Source organism: Caretta caretta, chromosome 2, assembly GCF_965140235.1.
Source record: "Caretta caretta isolate rCarCar2 chromosome 2, rCarCar1.hap1, whole genome shotgun sequence".
Classification (NCBI taxonomy): Eukaryota; Metazoa; Chordata; order Testudines; family Cheloniidae; genus Caretta; species Caretta caretta.
Genome location: NC_134207.1, coordinates 182,571,035 through 182,591,050, shown reverse-complemented (window position 1 = coordinate 182,591,050; position 20,016 = coordinate 182,571,035). Strand labels below are relative to the sequence as shown.

General features: G+C 43.3%; 1 protein-coding gene and 1 long non-coding RNA gene across 3 annotated transcripts in view; both read left to right on the top strand.

The window, feature by feature from the left end:
- Window positions 1-163: 163 nt before the first annotated feature.
- LOC125631796 (uncharacterized) lies at window positions 164-4,292 on the top strand. Its single transcript, XR_007355069.2, has 2 exons — window positions 164-742; window positions 3,586-4,292. It is a non-coding gene; the product is annotated as an uncharacterized LOC125631796 (long non-coding RNA).
- A 1,215-nt stretch (window positions 4,293-5,507) lies between these two features.
- The window catches only part of AVL9 (AVL9 cell migration associated), a 79,803-nt gene continuing 65,294 nt past the window's right edge, over window positions 5,508-20,016 (top strand). Inside the window, exon 1 of one of the 2 annotated variants that reach the window (XM_048839031.2) lies at window positions 5,508-6,072. In XM_048839031.2, coding sequence (XP_048694988.2) covers window positions 5,575-6,072 — 498 coding nt within the window. In that variant the 5' untranslated portion in view covers window positions 5,508-5,574. The remainder of the gene's footprint in view (window positions 6,073-20,016) is intronic. The other variant, XM_048839032.2, reaches the window with a different exon arrangement.

Sequence of the window (20,016 nt, the reverse complement as noted above, 5' to 3'; positions counted from 1 at the left end):
TCCGGGACCTCCTGGATGGCCCAGGTTTTTGTTCCGCAGGGGTGGCAATGCTACATCAAATACTCAGGCCTGGTCTACGCTAGGAATTTCCATTGGTATAGCTACATCTCTCAATCCACACCCCGAGAGACGTATCTAAACTGACTTAACCCCCCCCCCCCCCCAGTGTGGACAGCACTAGGTTGACAGAAGAATTCTAGCAACCACCTCTCGGGGAGGTGGTGTAGGCAAGGCCTAAACAAAAATGTCACTGTGGCCTTAACTCTGCACCTGTTAGCATCAATACCATATTATAAGAGAGTGCCAGCTTTGCTCTGAGTTTAGGTTAAGCTTCACTTTCCGTTTAAAAGTTGGCTCTTCTAAGTGGCCTAAAATTCCTGTGCTTACTCAGATTGGCTTGAAATTTGGTGTGCCTCATGTGGTTCTCTGTAATGTTACTGGTACAAATTTGGGATCATTTGAGTATGGGGTTCCTGAGATACAGCATCTACTATTTACAAAATCAACTAATTCTTCCAACTTTTTTGCCCTCATCTAGGGCTGAGACTATGGCTCTGATCCTCCCTAACCTGTCACTCGGGATTTATCTCAGCTAGTGGATGGCACCTGCTGCCCCTCTGGGACGGTTATCTTGAAGAAGTTATTTGGAGTTGTTGCAAAAGTAGGTGGAGCCACAAAGAATGAAATGTGCACATGCCCATGCAGCAAAACTAGGACCCTGCTGAAGCAAGATGGTTCCCAGGTAGGCTGTTGCTTCAACAGCTGGGTAGTTCAAAGGAATATGCTGTGGCTATTGAACCTAAGCTGCACCCATGCGCTGTGAATTTAAACTCTGCCTTTGTCAGAAATCTAAGAATGATCAGTGGGAATGTTACTACCATTTGTCTGCATCAAAGTGGTTTTATACTTTTGGGAAATGGGCTCTGAGTAATACAGCTATTTTAGAAGTGACTCCATTTTCTGGAGGGATCCTCTCCCTGACCCTCTTATGTGAGCTGACATTTGGAGGAGCCATGCCCCTCTGAGGGAGTCTGAGCCCCTTCCCCTCCCCCCTCATGTGAGACCCTCTCCTTAACTCCCTTCTGCTTCTGTGTGTCCAGATCGGGGAGGACGCTACCCCTCTGGATGGGGAGCTGAGAACAGGAACGTTTGGAGCACATGTGGAGGTGAAGAGTTGAGAACTGACAACATGCTTAGTGCATAGGACAGGTTCACAAGTACTGACACTGAGGAGCGGCATGAGAACACCGACTGAGTTGAATGGTGCAGTTCATACATCTCAGACCTACTGTTTCTAGCTGTATTCATCTCCATGGGATGTTCTCATTCTGCTGAGAAAATCTAATTGAGATGAATGGGCTACTTCTCACCTCTCAGCCTCTGTGCTGCAGATGGATAGGGAGAGGCCGCTCCCCATATACTGGGCCCAGCTTTGAGGTAGGACTCTGCATCTCCATTCTTCTGCCCCTTGCTGTCTCTGACTGGTATAGGCACACTTCACAGCCCCACAACTTTTCCCACCTCTCCGTGGCCCCTCCAAGCTTATGAGAGGCATGGGGTGGCAAGGAGGAAAGTTGAGTTGGGGGTGCAGGGGGAAAGGCTCAAAGTGAATCATTCGTACTTGATCAATTCCAGTGGGGCTATTGCCAACTCCTGGGAGAGCAGAGTGAAGACTGTGTTGCATGGGGAAGCATAACTTTGTATTTCCTAATTTTCACATTTGTGTCACCTTAAGTTTTCATTTCTTGGTTTTCAGAAGCTTAAGTTATGCATTCTACACATTCTGTTAGGGCACCAGAGACCACTGGACAACCTTAACTCTGCGTTAGCCAAGTTTTTTGGTCATTTAATTTGGTTAGCACTAACAACATGCATGTACACAAACTATGTGTTTGTATAAAGCAAGTTTTGACTTCCTCATACTCTGTAGAACATGCAGACATACTATTGAACTCCACTCTCTGCTATCACTAACTTCCTTGTCCTTCCTCCCCTCCATTTCCCTTGTATGCTGGTGGCTGTCTCACCAGTCCAAAGAGGAATGAATGACACACACAAGTCTATTTCAGGCCCTTATCTCAGGGCACAATTTGTTGTTTAAACACAAAACTCAAAGAATTCCCCTGACCAACATAGACTAGCTCTCAGAGGCTTTTTCCTGACCAGCCTCCCACTCTGTAGAACAATGCTCACAACTCTCCTTTCTGCTCACTATCTGCTCTTCAATTCCAGAAGGCAATTTTTTTGTTTTTTCACATGCTGTCCATTATGTGGCCCTTTTGCTCTCATTTCATTCATCTGGGGAGGTGAGTTAAGCCTGGCACAGGTGCAGCTGAGTCCCAACTCCTCTAAAAGCCAGCTCACCCTGTGATATGCCCTATCTCCACACATATAATTTGTCTAAACTAGAACCAAATACAAATTCTACGCTAATTAATTCTGCAAATGGTCACACTACTAGCAAATAAACAGAATTACGTGCAAAGGTATATTCCAAAGTCGTTTGCAGTGGAAAAGCTGAAGATAAAATTCTGCTGAATTGAAGCCTTTATCTGAGAAATAGAAATGTATGTTTGAGACTTCAACGAAGAGAATATTATAGTGGATGTGGAAATGTGTTTCTAATCGGAGAAATTTGATTTAAAGCATATCCATTAAAGAAGCGTCACGGCAAATAAAAAAGGGTTGGCAATTCCTGGTTGTCATTAGTGAAGAATGCAGTAACAGATAAAGAAAGTTCCTCTAATTATTGTGCCAATGGTATAGTAGCAGTCAATATTATTAAAATATGACAGCTAACTATAAGAGGGCTATGGTTAACATATGGTTAATTGTGTTGTTTGTATAATAGCTATGCACAGAGTGAGTAAATTCCATAAGGAAGGTGCACTTTGCATGTGTCTGTGACTGTTCCAACTGTGTATATCACAGCATCCACCTCCCTTCCTCTTTCATAAGTATACAGGTACAAAATGAATAGGGCAAGCTGCAGAATATGCAGAGAATATGGCAAGCAAGTTGCTTTAAAATATATCAGCAGGCTCCCTGTTTTATTACATGACCTGGCTTTTTGCAGAAGAATCTTTTATCCTTTCTATTGCCTCACATAGCAGGAAAGAGAATTTTGAACAATGAAAAAAAATCTCATTCGGAAACAATAAGTAGGATTTATCCAATGTTTACATCACAAAATGCATAGTAGTGAGAGCAGTTTCAAACTTCGTTTCTTTGCTATACTGCATATGAAAAGTAGGTATTCCCCTGCCCTTTTTATAGTATTGAGTGATGTAGCTCATCACTGAAGGAGACAGTGGCTAATATTTCATATCACTTTTCTTTCTTGAAATTATACTAACAATCAAAAAAGTGAGACAGAAAAGGCCTAATAACTAATCATTTGGCTGCCAGGGCAGATTGTCCCTACAGACTTTTGTTCCCTAAAGTATATTTTATATATAATAGAACTTCTGTTGAAGCTAAGAAATATTATGTAATTATAGGCTTTGATCTATAGTTATTGTCTGAGCCCTTGAGTATTGTGTTAATGCTGAGATTTTCCTGAAGCATTTTTTTTAATGCTTTTAGAAAGAGAGTCCTTTCATCTGATTTCCACAAAGAAGCTTAATGACTGAGAGCCTGTGTGACGCTCTGTACCTCGGGGAAATACTCTACACGCCCATGTTCATCTTTATAAAATGATTGTGTGGTATCCAATGCAAAGTTTGTCATGTTGGGTGTCTTCAGAAGGCTCATGATGCAGGCAAAAACTCTCCAAGAGCTGAGAGGCAGTTCATACCTCATCAGGGCACGTGTGGGACAAACCTAGCCCAGCCTCACAGGAACAAAGGACACTGGCCTAGACATCAACAAAATAATCTGTTGGACTCTTGAGGGAGTCACCCCCCTCTTTCTTTGGTCAGTTTGGGACTGTCATGAGGTAATGCTCACCTGACTCTGGGATGGGGGTGGGGGGCAAAGCCAAGAGTGAAGAAAGGACATGATAAAAGGGAGAGACATTTGCCATGCTCTCTCTCTCTCTCTCTCTTCCGTCTACACCTACAGACACCACACCAAGCGACTGAAGCGCTGATCAAAGGGGAGAGCCTGGCTGAAGAGCAACCAGCCAGTCTGTGGTGAGAAGCATCTAAGTTTGTAAGGGCATTGAAAGTGTTAAGGTCAGCTTAGAATGCGTTTTGCTTTTATTTCATTTGACCAAGGCTGACTTGTTATGCTTTGACTTATAATCACTTAAAATCGATCTTTGATATTAATAAAGCTGTTTGTTTATTCTACCTGAAGGAGTGCGTTTGGTTTGAAGCATGTCAGAAACTCCCCTTGGGATACCAAGCCTGGTACATATCAATTTCTTTGTTAAATTGATAAAGTCATATAAGCTTGTAGCGTCCAGCGGGCATAACTGCACACTGCAAAATGGAGATTCCTAGGGTTGTGTCTGGGACTGGAGATATTGGCTAGTGTCATTTGGTTGACAATCCAAGGAGCAGCTTACATGCCAGAAGCTGTGCGTGAACAGCCCGGGAGTGGGGGTTCTCACAACACAGCAGGGTAAGGCTGGCTCCCAGAGTCAAGGACTGGAGTGACCTAACAGATCACTGGTCCAGATAACACCAGAGGGGACCGTCACAATGATTCTGTGTCATTCCTATTTGGTATTGGGGGGAAAAACAATCTGTGTTTCATATCAAACCAAGGGAATTTACTTGTCAAATTGAAAGAGAGCAATGGACAAGTCAGAATTTCTGCAGCAAGGAAGTTGGTAGCACTGCTGTATGACCACAGCAAGGGGGAAAAAAGAACCAAAGGGACCTGAATTACTTGTGCTTCAACCTAGCCAGCATGAAGGATAAGTTTCTGGCCAAACTCCCACCATGTGAGGACACTTTTGAAGATTATGTCAAAACATCTTGGCAAACAAAGATTTGGATGTCTTCACACGTTGGTAAACAAGATGTTGGATCACCATTGCAACATGGATGGGAAAATGTGGATGATTAATTACTTCCTGTATTCTTCAAGGGCCCAATCGCTTCTGAGCTTCTTCAAGACCTTATTTGTGCCTGTACGGGTAGGGGCTTGCTGCACAATCAACTTTGTCTGTAGTCTTTCCAGCACAGAATTATGTACATGCTAAGTTCAAGGCAATGAAAACCGTGGAAACCCATGCACTCTCAACAGAGATCATGATGATGATAATGATGTTAACTAGAAATGTCACCGGTCTTATTATTTTTCAGTGATTCCTGTACACATTGATTATTTGTTTATGTTTTATCCTTTGGATAGCTGCTGTGGTGCGTTGAGCTCACAAAGAAACCCAGTTGTATGCCTTGAAATAAGATATAGCATCAGCCACTTAAAATAAATGACTGCAACTATTTCAGAGTGGTCATTTCAACCTGTTGAGGATGTCACTGTTTACCCCCGTTTTTACAGCAACGACTTGACAGCTCGTCCCCGTGCCTCATCTGAAAGTAGACAGAATAGGCTTCCAAAGGATGTAGGGGGGGTGTGTGTGTGTGTGTATGTAGGCGGGAGGTACAGTACGGCCACCAAATGGGTGTGGTATCACAAGCCGCTGGCCCTGCAGCCCCCGTCCTTCTCCAGCATGTGAAGACGAGAGAGAGAGCGGCAGCAGGATGGAAGGAAGGAGAAGGAGAGAAACGAAGGAGAAGAGGAAGGCGAGGAAAGGGCCAGGCAGCAGCTGGAAGGCCAGAAGGTCTCGCAGCAGGAGGCAGGCTGCTCTGCGCCGCCCCCGCCCCGCTCCACCCCCGGCGGGGCGGGCCGGGCCGGCTGCGGCGCTGCGGAAGCGGAGGAGGGCGGCACAGGCAAGGAGAGCGGAGCGGCCCTGGCCGGCTCGGGGTTTATTCCGTGTCGGCCCCGGCGCGGGGGAGGCGGGGCGCGCAGAGGAGCCCGGCCCGCTGTAAACACCCTCCCGAGAGGCCGCCGCGGGGCTCCATGGAGACGCAGGGGAAGCCCCCGCCGCCCGGCAGCCAGCGGGGGCCGGTGCTGCACATCGTGGTGGTCGGGTTCCACCACAAGAAGGGCTGCCAGGTGAGGGGAGAGGCCCGGGCGCACCCGCCCCTGCCCCCTCCCTCCGGCCTGCTTGCTTCCTGCCCTGTGCTTCCTCCTCCTCCCCCTTCCCCACAGCCTCCCTCCTTCGCCTTTCACCCTTTCCTCCCCCCGTCCCCCTCCGGCTTTCACCTCTGTTCACCCCCTTCCGACAACATCTGCTTATCTCCCCAGCCTTTTCTTCCCCGTCTTCAGTTCTTTATCTGCTCCCCTCCTACCCTGTGTGCCTTCCTCCATCCTTCTGCCCTGCCCTACGCACATCTTCCTTTCCCTTCATCTTCCTACCCCACAGCTAACCCTCTCTGCTTCTGGGTCCCTCTTCCTGTGTCTGTGCTTGTGTGTTTCATGTTTCAGCACCAGGATGAAAGATAAAAGTGTGCCTGCATTATTGTTATTTTTGGCAGGGGTCATTTGCTGGGTGTCTCACACTGCGGGGGAGGAGGGGTGACCATATGAATGAGATTTGGAGGTTTCACTCATTTATTGAAAATCTTGGTTGACAAATACAGCAAAATCCTTTCATCACCAAAGAGACTTTTAATGCTATCCCTAGAACTAATTTGGGTTCCTGATTTCTGTCACCCTTCCTTCCTTGAGTAGTACTTACTTTGGTGAGCAGTCCCATAGAGTTTAGTGTGAGTACTTCTGTGAGGTTGGTACTCCCCAGCGTGAATAAGGGTGATAAAATTGGGGCCCCAAAGGAGGGAGACTCCCCCAGATGCATGGGATTTAACAGGTCTGTTAGTTCTGTGCATTAATTATTTGTTATTTTTCAGTTCCATGTACCATACTGGTTTCTTTCTCTTTCTCTCATGCACCCTCCTCTCCTCCTCCCCTTCAATTGTAGAGATTGGTTATGACGGTACATACGACATCTAGGTCCTACGGTTCTGGGTTTTCTTGTTGGCTGCTCAGTGCTTTTTTTCAGTGTGTATGCTTGAATATTTTTTTTTTTCAAAAAGATATTCTAGTTGAAACCAATACAAAACTTTTGTGGGTGAGGCTGCATTTGCTCTGACTGGCCTCTGAGAAGAATTAGTCCTTAGAGAAGCAATGACTCAGTTTGCTTAATTGGTAAATGTTGGCTATACCAAGGTTAATATTTATTCTGATGGATAAATGATTTTCTCTAATTTCAGACTTAAGGACTTTTTTCTGAGGATAAAGTGATCTTAAACAGAGTTGGCAGAATAGGATTTGACTATGCAGACAAAAATATTTTAAACTAAAATAGCTATTTACAATAATAGATATGGACCAGGAATGGGCTACAGGGGATGGGCATGTCCCAAAAGGTAAAGAAAGAGATTTAAAAAACAGTATTGGAACAGATAAGCATTTATAAATGGAGGACAGCTTAAAAAAATAAGAGTTGAGTAAATTCTAGCTTACTCCACCTTCTGCCTCTGATAGCCCAATATGTCACTGCAACATCACAGGCATACCCTTAACAAAAGGATAAATAGTTCAGTGGCTTCAGAATATTAAGCTTGTATTAAATGTTAGGTATGTATATCCTTCTTCTCCGCTATTTTATGATTTTTTTTTACAGTTGTTTAATGGGGACTGTAAGGGGAAAGAGCATCATCCTTTATACTCCTTGAATTCTCTTACTTCTCCCCTTACCTTTTTCAGAGCAATGATGCAGTGCAGGACTTTGGTCCAAACCTGTGTGGTATTTTGGCCTGTGCCATAAAGCAATGACTGTTTGTTCATCTTTTGCATTGTCTTGTTCCATTGTTTAACTAAAAGAGCTTTTTTATCATGGTATTTAAATTTCTAAGGTCTGTATGATCGCTGGAGTCTGGAATGTCTCTTGTAGATGCTTTTGGGTATCAAAAGGGAGAATCAACATAAATGGCATGTTCAGAGTTGCTTCTCTTGTTGTCTCCCTGTCAAGACAGACAGTGCTATGTCCAGATTTGCAATCCAGCAATTGGCAGACATTACTACATTGCATAACAGTGTTAAATGGCCTAAAGCTGAATTACTGTTGCCCTGTAATGTACATTTGTTTACTGATTTTTAAAGTGAAGTTAGGTTGGTGAGATTAGTTTAGATATATCTCATCTCAACTCTTAAAATCCTGGACAACCTCTCTCATCTCTACTCCCAGCAAAAAACTCTTAAATAGTGCTGTCTTTTGTTTGTTACCTAAACAGTCATCAAATTAGGCTGCATTATCTTTATCTGCAGTGAGAGCCATAGTGAGACTATTTCTACTGAGTAAAAGATTTCCAAAGCTCAGTCAGTAGTTATAGTAAGCATTTTTTCAGTTATATTGTGAACTCTTGTTATGTCCATGAAAGTTATTAATGGTTTTTCTTAACACAAACAGTTCTATCATTCTTTTTGTCCATTTTTTTCCCCCTCCTTCGCATTTTCTCTCATATTCACACTCTTTACAGGTTGCAATTTACCGTGAAAGTGATAACTGTTCTGTAGGCAATTTATTTTTGGCAGCATATTTGGGGCGGGGAAATGAATTTTGTATTTCTGAACTGTTGCTGCTTGACACATAGAGTATTCCCTCATCCGTTTATCTACAGGACTGATTCAGCATGGACAATGGCATTGCAAGGTTCCCTACTCCATCAGTTTATGTCCATGCTGTCTTGGAAGGATCATTTCTAAAAATGAGAGTATAGTTCAGTCTCTGTGCCTATGCGATCTTTGGCCTTTGCTGAGACTCCTCAACAAGGATACCAGTTGTGATGGTGTGTTCTGTGATGTGGATGATTATTATCTGAGGATTGGTCTGAAGCCACCAGCTCATTTCATTAAGGCACCAAAGACCCATTGTTAATATTTTGGGATACGTTCTGAAACCACACAGTAGGGTAGGTAGAAAACAAAACAAAAAAGAAAAACTCATAGAACTCCTCCTCTGATCTTACTAACAATGGCTGAAGCTTAAAAGCATTCATCTAGCACAAGCTCTGCTCACTGGAGAAACTTTTCAAGTACTATGATCTGTGAGGTTCTTTTATGTTTTTTCAGAAAATTCATATAAAATTGAATCTCTTTGCAAATCTTGGTGTTATGCTGAAATACATTGGCACCTCTTAGTTGACTGTCCTTCAGTCTAAAGTAATCTCTTTTTGGTAGAAATTAAAATCTGTAATGCAAAACTGCTGCCTGTGTAGATGTACATTTTATAGATATAACACTTGGCATATATATATTCTGGATTCTTTGTGTATGATTATTAATAGATAGCAAAAGTAATGGGACCTTTATGTGCTCTGAGGATAGACATTTTAATTAGATTGGAATTGCTCTGTATAGATATCTTTTGATTACCTAAGTGTCTGTCTACTCCCGTTACCCTTGTTCAGGAATAGGAAGATAAATATAGGAAAAGTTAAGCTATATAGAATAGAAATGTAATTTATGTTAAAGATAATGCTGTAAATATTTTTTTTCTGAGTGTATTTTATTTTTTTCTAAAATTTTGTACAGAACCACGACTAGTTGTACATGAAAATCATTTATTTGGTGATTGTATAAAAAACCTCAGAGTATCAGCCCATTTGACATGATTTTATAGTGTGAGCTTATGAGGTTAACTTGTAATTTTTGCAACGCTCTTGTCTAAGCTAATTCATCTTGTGTTTTCTTCTGGGTAAAGCTGGCTTATATAACATGAGACAAATATTTACAACACATGAAATAGAGTGTTTGCTGAATAACTAGAGAAAGCTGACAGTTACATTTTCTGGGTAGTTGTGCAAATTTCAGAATTGCCACTGACCATTGAGATAGACTTGCAGTGTGTAGAAGCAGCATGAAATCAAGAATCCTGATTTCAAGAACAGATCATGGGCATCTCTCAGGCTAGTAGAGTTTAAGCATGTTGAGGAGCCGTATGTTCAGTTTCTCTGTAGCAGCAGGCATCTAAGTATACTGCTGGTTTAGCATCCATTATTGACTACTTTTGTAGTGACATTGATGAAATATTCAGAAAGAGCTACTTACCATACCTCCTCACCACAAAGAAGATGTGGATATGATAATGACTTCTTAGAATGGGAAGAAGATACTGTCTTGGAGACTAGATCCCTCTGGTATTTGATATGTTCTGCAGCAATACATTAAGAAAGGCGATAATCTATTTGAATACTGTGCTATGATGGATTTCTGTGCAGCACTTACGGGATGAGTCTACACAGCGAGCAGCATTGAGTCTCAGGGCCCGGGTCATCATCAAACTCAGGCTTTCATAGACTTTAAGGTTAGAAGGGACCATTATGATCATCTAGTCTGACCTCCTGCACAACGCAGGCCACAGAATCTCACCCACCCAATCCTGTGACAAACCCCTGACCTATGTCTGAGCTATTGAAGTCCTCAACTCGTGGTTTAAAGACTTCAGGGTGCAGAGAATCCTCCAGCAAGTGACCTGTGCCCCACGCTGCAGAGAAAGGTGAAAACCCCCCAGGGCTTCTGCCAATCTGTCCTGGAGGAAAATTCCTTTCTGACCCCAAATATGGCGATCAGCTAAACCCTGAGCATGTGAGCAAGACTCACCAGCCAGACACCCAGGAAAGAATTCTCTGTAGTAACTCAGATCCCACCCTATCTAGTGTCCCATCACAGGCCATTGGATATATTTACCACTAATAGTCAAAGATCAATTACTTGCCAAAATTAGGCTATCCCATCATACCATCCCCTCCATAAACTTATCAAGCTTAGTCTTGAAGCCAGATATGTCTTTTGCCTCCACTGCTCCCCTTAGAACTTCACTCCTCTGATGTTTAGAAACCTTCATCTAATTTCAAGTCTAAACTTCCTGATGGCTAGTTTATATGGCTCAGGCTATGGTGCTAAAACTAGCTGTGTAGCATAAACCCCTCACTTTGCTTCAGAGCCACAGCTCGAGCCTGAGCCCAAAGGGCCACTCAGCTGTTTTTAGTGCCGTAGTGCAAGCCTGAATCTGTCAACCCAGGCTCTGAGACTTTCTGCCACTTGCTGTGTAGATGCATTTGTTGCGATAAATTATACGGAATGTCACTTTCTGGATAAAAAATAAAATAGCAAATGTCATCCATCAACTTATGAAAGTTGCCGAAAGTCCCCAGTGGCATTAATTTAATCAAAATAGTTTTTTACTATGAATAAAATTACTTAGAATATTTAATAACATCTATGGGTTGTTTTAAAAATATTTAATACCATTATCTTTAGTGCCTGTCTGGTCAGCCACAGAGCAGTAAGGCCGGAGGATGGATAGGACGGAGCAGCCGCTTCCCCTTCAGCTGTGTTCCTGCCTCAGACTCTGTATAGTCAGAAAGACCAGCAGCACTTCCAAGATACAGCTTTATAAACTGTGCAGGCCTGATTCACTGCTATTCTGCACCTTGTGTAGTAGCCTGTGCCAATATGGAATGGATGTAAAATGTTACCATTCTGATTTGGTAGCATTTTACACCTACTTTGCACTGGTGTAAATGACTACACAAGGTGCAGGCCAGCCGTGAATCAGACCTTGTGACCCTTTGTCTGAATCAGATAATCAAAACTGACTCCCCATAATTGCACAGTAAAGCACTAGTTATAATATGATTGCTCCTGCTCTTCCTTGCCTTCTGTACAGTACGGGTTTTAACTTGGCAGCTCTCAGGGTTCCACTGAGACTGGTTTAGTTGTTTATTACCACAACCTACCCACACACAAAAAATCAGAGCATGGGAAAAGTTACAAATATTAAGGAACAAAATCTTTCTTGGATTTCATTTCCAAACAGCATCTCTGTTTGGCATGTAATTATCTAATTTCAGTTTGGGATGACATTCTGACACAAGATGACCAACTGGTGCTAATGTGTTACATTTAAGTTTTGGGAGAGCAATTATATGATGCCTGATTAAAAGACACTATTTTTTATTTGTGTGTGTGTGAGAGAGAGAGAGGGGAAAAAAAATAGAAAAAGAGAAAGAGAAAATTTACTGCTGATGAAAGGTACTAGGTTGGCAGTCTGAGAAACTAAGCCACAGGACAGGTACAGCTTATGTAGTAGCAGTGAATGATTTCCCCCACTGCCCCATTAATGTGTTCTCCTGGAGAGATGACCTTTGGGGTTAGAAGATACCGATCTTCATGCCCAAATGGCCTCTGTGCTGGGCTTGCCAATAAGATGGACAAATTAAAATCAATCATAGTGCAGTTTTGGTGAGGTGGAAATCTTTCAACCAGGAACTGGACTGAGACCACCAAACTTCCTTCACCTGAGACTCTGAAGTCTAGGTGACTACTAACCTGTGCCGGATTCAAATCAGTGACTTAGAGAAGAAAGTAAGATATTTTTGAGCTTGCCTCTCTCCATCCGTTCCCCCCCCTCTCGCTCTCCATTTTTTGTTTGCTTGTTTGTTTGTTTTAATGTCTAGTCTGCACCATATATATATAATACCAAATCTGCAGATTGTGTTCGGAGTCTATATGGATGAACATGGGAGGAGGAGGGCATAAGGAGCATTGCCCCAGTTCTTGTGTTCTCCACGCAGTGCTCAAGAAATAACTTCTACAAAGTGGATGTGGCAGGTTGAGAGTAGGGCCACAGCTTCCCCTGTTTGTATGAGTCAGCGTAGCTGGCCGGGGTAGGTAGATGTGGGAGAAAGCATTGAACAGAAGCTGCACTCCCTGGAACACCAGGAGATGCTGTGCCTGCCAAGGGGGACAGTACTGCTTGGAATTCTCACTGGGGCATTTTCTGTGGACTACAATGTGTGTTCTGTGATCCACTCTGGGATATGGTGTTCAGATCTCAATCCCCTACTGTGGGATTGCTGCAGAGACTGCATGTTCATCCTCTAAGAGTTTTGCAAGACAGGCTTGTAACACCCTTCCCCCCCCAAGCTAAATGTGACTTTCTGGAAAGGCAACCTTTCTTAGCTTGTAGGAAAGTCACTGGTCTGACTAGTCTTCAAGGAAAAGTGTGCAGGAAAAGGGTCCTGAAGGACTCCTCCATTTCATTTACTTTTTTTTAACTAGTGCTCTTTATGAAAGCAAAATGTTTGAGTAACTGTAATTGAGAAATAGCAAAGAATATCCGAAAACGTTACTGGGAACGTTTCTGAAGTCAAATATGAAGGTTTTGTTTGCAGGGTTTTGGGTTGGGTGTTTAAGAATATTTTATTTTATTTTAATTTTAATTATTTACACTAGCTACTGTATCTGAATGTTATATTAATATAAGAAGTCAGGTTTTTGAGGGATACTCTAATCATAGAATACTAGGGTTGGAAGGGACCTCAGGAGGTCATCTAGTCCAATCCCCTCCTCAAAGCAAGACCCAACCCCAATTGTTTTTGCCCTAGATCCCTAAATGACCCCCTCAAGGATTGAACTCACAACCCTGGGTTTAGCAAGCTAATGCTCAAACCACTGGTATCTAAGTAGCTGTCCTATTTATAGTTTTGGTGATAGAGGGCGGGGCATGATGATAAAAGGTATTCAGGAAAGATTATCAGCTGTTTTTAAAGTCTGAAAGGGAGCCCAAAAGGAGTCTAAAGGGAGCACAAAGTCAAATTTATTATCTATTAAAATGAAGGGAAAACTTTAATTTGATGTTGTATATATGTACCTGTCTAATAGAGTTAATGGTATTTGTGATGTAGGTGTGTCATTGTTTTCTCTGTCAACTGTTTGAAGTTGTTAACACTAATTCTATGGTTTGTTTGCCAATACGATGGGAGGGAAATGTTAAAATAAACCAAGAATTGAGTCCAAAGTGTTTATAGACACTAATGCTACCTGGGGCTTGTTTTTTCACTCTATTACGTATAACAATTTCAGCAAGTGCTTCAGATTAAACCTTCAGATTATTCTTCTCAGTAGGAATAAAGTGAGTCTTTTGTGCAGAGCTTCTTTTCTTGACTTGAACTGTTTATTCTACAAACTGTTAAAAGCAGATTATTAAGGTTGCAAAGTCAAGCACTCAAAACTTAGGAAATTCAGAATTAAGGTTGCCTGTACAGCCTTAGTTCGGCCCTCTTGTGCATATGCAATATGATACAGTCTTTAATTACATACTATTTGTTCCACAGGCTCCTGCCTCGTTCAATGCATAGGATGGAGGATGCTCACTTAATATTTTATTGTCTCCTCATTGTTCAGTGTGTGGCCACACACCTTATTTACTGCACATTGTTCAAACCGTGCTCTGGAGACAGAATTATTAATTTTCTCATGAGCTTGTCTGTGGTGCTCATCACAATAGTATCTGAGTGCTTCATAAATATACATTAATTGAGCTTCACAAAACCCCTATGAGAATAGGTGGTATTATCCCCATTTTACAGATGGGGGAACTGATTCAGGTCAGAGAGAGATTAAGGTCAAAAGCTTCCACTAATTTTGGGTGTCCAGTCTGAGACTCCTATGAACTGATTTTTCAGACCACTTAGCATTATTTTTGTGTTCAAAGCACAGCTCCTATTGACTTGAGTTGTAGCCCTGAGTGCTCAGCACATTAACAAATCAGACCCCAGGATATAAGATGGACACTCAGCAAATGAAGAACACACAATCTGTGGTCATCTGTGAAAAGTTAGTTGTAAGTGACTTGCCTAATGTCACATAGGAGTTCTGTGGCAGAAGTAGGAATAGCAGCCAATTTTCCAGGGCAGCATTCAATTATGAAACCATCCTTTCTGTTCCTGCAGTTCCTAGCCTCATTCACTACACACCCTCTGCCTTCTGCAACAAATGAGGCAGGGATCCTACACGCACCAGCCTCCTTTGCTACAGAACCCTCATTTATCCCCAGGCAGGTCCATCCAGTACACTGAATGAGGCATGGGTCCATGTGATCATGTAACTAAAGACTGTATCACAATGCATCCACACCTGGGAGCTGAATTAAGGGGTGTCACAGAGAGCATAGGCTCCCAGCTCTTAGTTCTGGTGCCTGTTCCCATACCAAACCTGAGCAGCTGTGAACAGCTGTTAAATGAAAAACCACTTATGCCCCCATAGCCCTGAGCTGGAGCCTACTCAATCTTTCTGTGGGAATGGCACATGCGTAGTCCGGTCATACATGGAGACGGTGAAAGGCTTGAGAATGCTCAGCGTGGACAGAATCTTCAGAGCTCTAAGAAATTTCTTCTGAGCATGTGCAAACTGCAATTTTTCATGGGTTTATAATTGAGCCAAATTTGGGCAGATTTTCATGGGGATGGCAAAATGTTTTTCCCTGGCACAAAAATCAGCTCCCTTCTCCAAAGCATAGAAGAGCTAGAGAAAAGATTTTTTTTTTTTTTTTTTTAAGTCTTATTCTTGGAAACGGCTGAAATTTTCTACCCCCCCCCCCCCCCCAAAAAAATCTACCTCAGGCAGACATCTGGCATGAAAAATTCCAGCGCAAATAGATACATTTTGGCAAGCTGATTATAAGCAACTGAAAATAGAGTCTCATATTAGGAAGTGTTGGGCAATCTTATTAATAAGCCATGCTACCAGTCCTGTGTATAGTTAAACTACTAACAATGTTTTTTTTTAAATTATAATTGAGATGTACATGGCTTTTAAACTTCTGTTCTATAATTGTTAGATGGCGCTAAAGTCAAAATATCAAATGTAGATATTAAGGTGTGTCTTTAGATATTTAATAATCACTATGTACACATTAAGTTCTTTTGCATACAAATACCAATTTGAAATTTTACTCCAGTGACACGTAGGCACCTAAAAAGTCTCTTAATGTAGAATTTTAGTCCGTCCAACTTTGTTTTTAAATTATCCATTTGTCCAGTTTTCTCTCTCTCCTTTTTATTTTGTCAATAGTGTTTGAGGTTATTCCATCATATAATTTACAAACTATATAGTTTTAAAGTTCTTCAGTTTGTTTTGAAATTAATAAGTCCATCACTTATAAGCAAGCAGAGATACTGACTTCCATATCCTTACTGTAGTATATTCCTTGCGAGGAACAATGTTGTACAAACGTTTGTGTATTAAAATTTATTTTTTGCATTTTCTATTTCCAAGGTTATATCGTGAAGGCAAACGACCATATTCCTCATTCCAGTAATATTTTTGTTAGCAGTTACTGTTTGCAGCCAGGATGTCTGAATTTTGGAACACAATCAAATTATACATTCTAAATCCCTTTCTCCGTTGTAACTGCTCCAGCACTCTTTATGATGTTGTAATTTCATGGTCTATAACTTGGAAGGTGTATAATAGACTATGCCCTGGTATACACTAGGACTTTAGGTCGAATTTAGCAGCATTAAATCGATGTAAACCTGCACCCGTCCACACGATGAAGCCCTTTATTTCGACTTAAAGGGCTCTTAAAATCGATTTCCTTACTCCATCCCAGACAAGTGGATTAGCGCTTAAATCGGCCTTGCCGGCTCGAATTTGGGGTACTGTGGACACAATTCGACGGTATTGGCCTCCGGGAGCTATCCCAGAGTGCTCCATTGTGACTGCTCTGGACAGCACTCTCAACTCAGATGCACTGGCCAGGTAGACAGGAAAAGAACCACGAACTTTTGAATCTCATTTCCTGTTTGGCCAGCGTGGCAAGCTGCAGGTGACCATGATGGAGTCCCAGAATCGCAAAAGAGCTCCAGCATGGACCGAACGGGAGGTACGGGATCTGATCGCTGTATGGGGAGAGGAATCCGTGCTATCAGAACTCCGTTCCAGTTTTCGAAATGCCAAAACCTTTGTGAAAATCTCCCAGGGCATGAAGGACAGAGGCCATAACAGGGACCCGAAGCAGTGACGCGTGAAATTGAAGGAGCTGAGGCAAGCCTACTAGAAAACCAGAGAGGCGAACGGCCGCTCCGGGTCAGAGCCCCAAACATGCCGCTTCTATGATGAGCTGCATGCCATTTTAGGGGGTTCAGCCACCACTACCCCAGCCGTGTTGTTTGACTCCTTCAATGGAGATGGAGGCAATACGGAAGCAGGTTTTGGGGACGAAGAAGATGAGGAGGAGGAGGAGGTTGTAGATAGCTCACAGCAAGCAAGCGGAGAAACCGGTTTTCCCGACAGCCAGGAACTGTTTCTCACCCTGAACCTGGAGCCAGTACCCCCCGAACCCACCCAAGGCTGCCTCCTGGACCCAGCAGGCAGAGAAGGGACCTCCGGTGAGTGTACCTTTTAAAATACTATACATGGTTTAAAAGCAAGCATGTGAAAGGATTACTTTGCCCTGGCATTCGTGGCTCTCCTGGATGTACTCCCAAAGCCTTTTCAAAAGGTTTCTGGGGAGGGCAGCCTTATTGCGTCCTTCATGGTAGGACACTTTACCACTCCAGGCCAGTAACACGTACTCGGGAATCATTGTACAATAAAGCATTGCAGTGTATGTTTGCTGGCATTCAAACAACATCCGTTCTTTATCTTTCTGTGTTATCCTCAGGAGAGTGAGATATAATTGATGGTCACCTGGTTGAAATAGAGTGCTTTTCTTCAGGGGACACTCAGAGGAGCCCATTCCTACTGGGCTGTTTGCCTGTGGCTAAACAGAAATGTTCCCCGCTGTTAGCCACAGGGAGGGGGGAGGGTTGAGGGGGTAGCCACGCGGTGGGAGGAGGCAAAATGCGACCTTGTAACGAAAGCACATGTGCTATGTATGTAATGTTAACAGCAAGGTTTACCCTGAAAGAGTGTAGCCACTGTTTTATAAAATGTGTCTTTTTAAATACCGCTGTCCCTTTTTTTTTCTCCACCAGCTGCATGTGTTTCAATGATCACAGGATCTTCTCCTTCCCAGAGGCTAGTGAAGCTTAGAAAGAAAAAAAACTCGAGATGAAATGTTCTCCGAGCTCATGCTGTCCTCCCACACTGACAGAGCACAGACGAATGCGTGAAGGCAAATAATGTCAGAGTGCAGGAAAGCACAAAATGACCAGGAGGAGAGGTGGCGGGCTGAAGAGAGTAAGTGGCGGACTGAAGAGAGTAAGTGGCGGGCTGAAGACAGGGCTGAAGCTCAAATGTGGCGGCAGCGTGATGAGAGAAGGCAGGATTCAATGCTGAGGCTGCTGGAGGACCAAACCAGTATGCTCCAGTGTATGGCTGAGCTGCAACACAGGCAGCTGGAGCACAGACTGCCACTACAGCCCCTGTGTAACCAACCGCCCTCCTCCCCAAGTTCCATAGCCTCCACACCCAGACGCCCAAGAACGCGGTGTGGGAGCCACCGGCCAACCAGCCACTCCGCCACAGAGGATTGCCCAAAAAAAAGAAGGCTGGGATTCAATAAATTTTAAAGTTGTAAACTTTTAAAGTGCTGTGTGGCATTTTCCTTCCCTCCTCCACCACCCCTTCTGGGCTACCTTGGTAGTCATCCCTCTATTTGTGTGATGAATGAATAAAGAATGCATGACTGTGAAGCAACAATGACTTTATTGCCTCTGCAAGCGGTGATTGAAGGGAGGAGGGGAGGGTGGTTAGCTTACAGAGAAGTAGAGTGAACCAAGGGGCGGGGGGTTTCATCAAGGAGAAACAAACAGAACTTTCACACCATAGCCTGGCCAGTCATGAAACTGGTTTTCAAAGCTTCTCTGATGTGTACCGCGCCCTCCTGTGCTCGTCTAACTGCCCTGGTGTCTGGCTGCGCGTAACCAGCATCCAGGCGATTTGCCTCAACCTCCCACCCCGCCAAAAACGTCTTCCCCCTTACTCTCACAGATATTGTGGAGCACACAGCAAGCAGTAATAACAGTGGGAATATTGACAGGTTTCAGAGTAACAGCCGTGTTAGTCTGTATTCGCTAAAAGAAAAGGAGTACTTGTGGCACCTTAGAGACTAACCAATTTATTTGAGCATGAGCTTTCGTGAGCTACAGCTCACTTCATCGGATGCATGCCGTGGAAACTGCAGCAGACTTTATATACACACAGAGAATATGAAACAATACCTCCTCCCACCCCACTGTTCTGCTGGTAATAGCTTATCTAAAGTGATCATCAAGTTGGGCCATTTCCAGCACAAATCCAGGTTTTCTCACCCTCCACCCCCCCCACACAAATTCACTCTCCTGCTGGTGATAGCCCATCCAAAGTGACAACTCTCTACACAATGTGCATGATAATCAAGTTGGGCCATTTCCTGCACAAATCCAGGTTCTCTCACCCCCCTCCCAAAAACCACACACACAAACTCACTATCCTGCTGGTAATAGCTCATCCAAAGTGACCACTCTCCCTACAATGTGCATGATAATCAAGGTGGGCCATTTCCAGCACAAATCCAGGTTTTCTCACCCCCCCCCCCACCCCCATACACACACAAACTCACTCTCCTGCTGGTAATAGCTCATCCAAACTGACCACTCTCAAAGTTTAAATCCAAGTTAAACCAGAACATCTGGGGGGGGGGGGTAGGAAAAAACAAGGGGAAATAGGCTACCTTGCATAATGACTTAGCCACTCCCAGTCTCTATTTAAGCCTAAATTAATAGTATCCAATTTGCAAATGAATTCCAATTCAGCAGTTTCTCGCTGGAGTCTGGATTTGAAGTTTTTTTGTTTTAAGATAGCGACCTTCATGTCTGTGATTGCGTGACCAGAGAGATTGAAGTGTTCTCCGACTGGTTTATGAATGTTATAATTCTTGACATCTGATTTGTGTCCATTTATTCTTTTACGTAGAGACTGTCCAGTTTGACCAATGTAAATGGCAGAGGGGCATTGCTGGCACATGATGGCATATATCACATTGGTGGATGTGCAGGTGAACGAGCCTCTGATAGTGTGGCTGATGTTATTAGGCCCTGTGATGGTGTCCCCTGAATAGATATGTGGGCACAGTTGGCAACGGGCTTTGTTGCAAGGATAGGTTCCTGGGTTAGTGGTTCTGTTGTGTGGTATGTGGTTGTTGGTGAGTATTTGCTTCAGGTTGCGGGGCTGTCTGTAGGGAAGGACTGGCCTGTCTCCCAAGATTTGTGAGAGTGTTGGGTCATC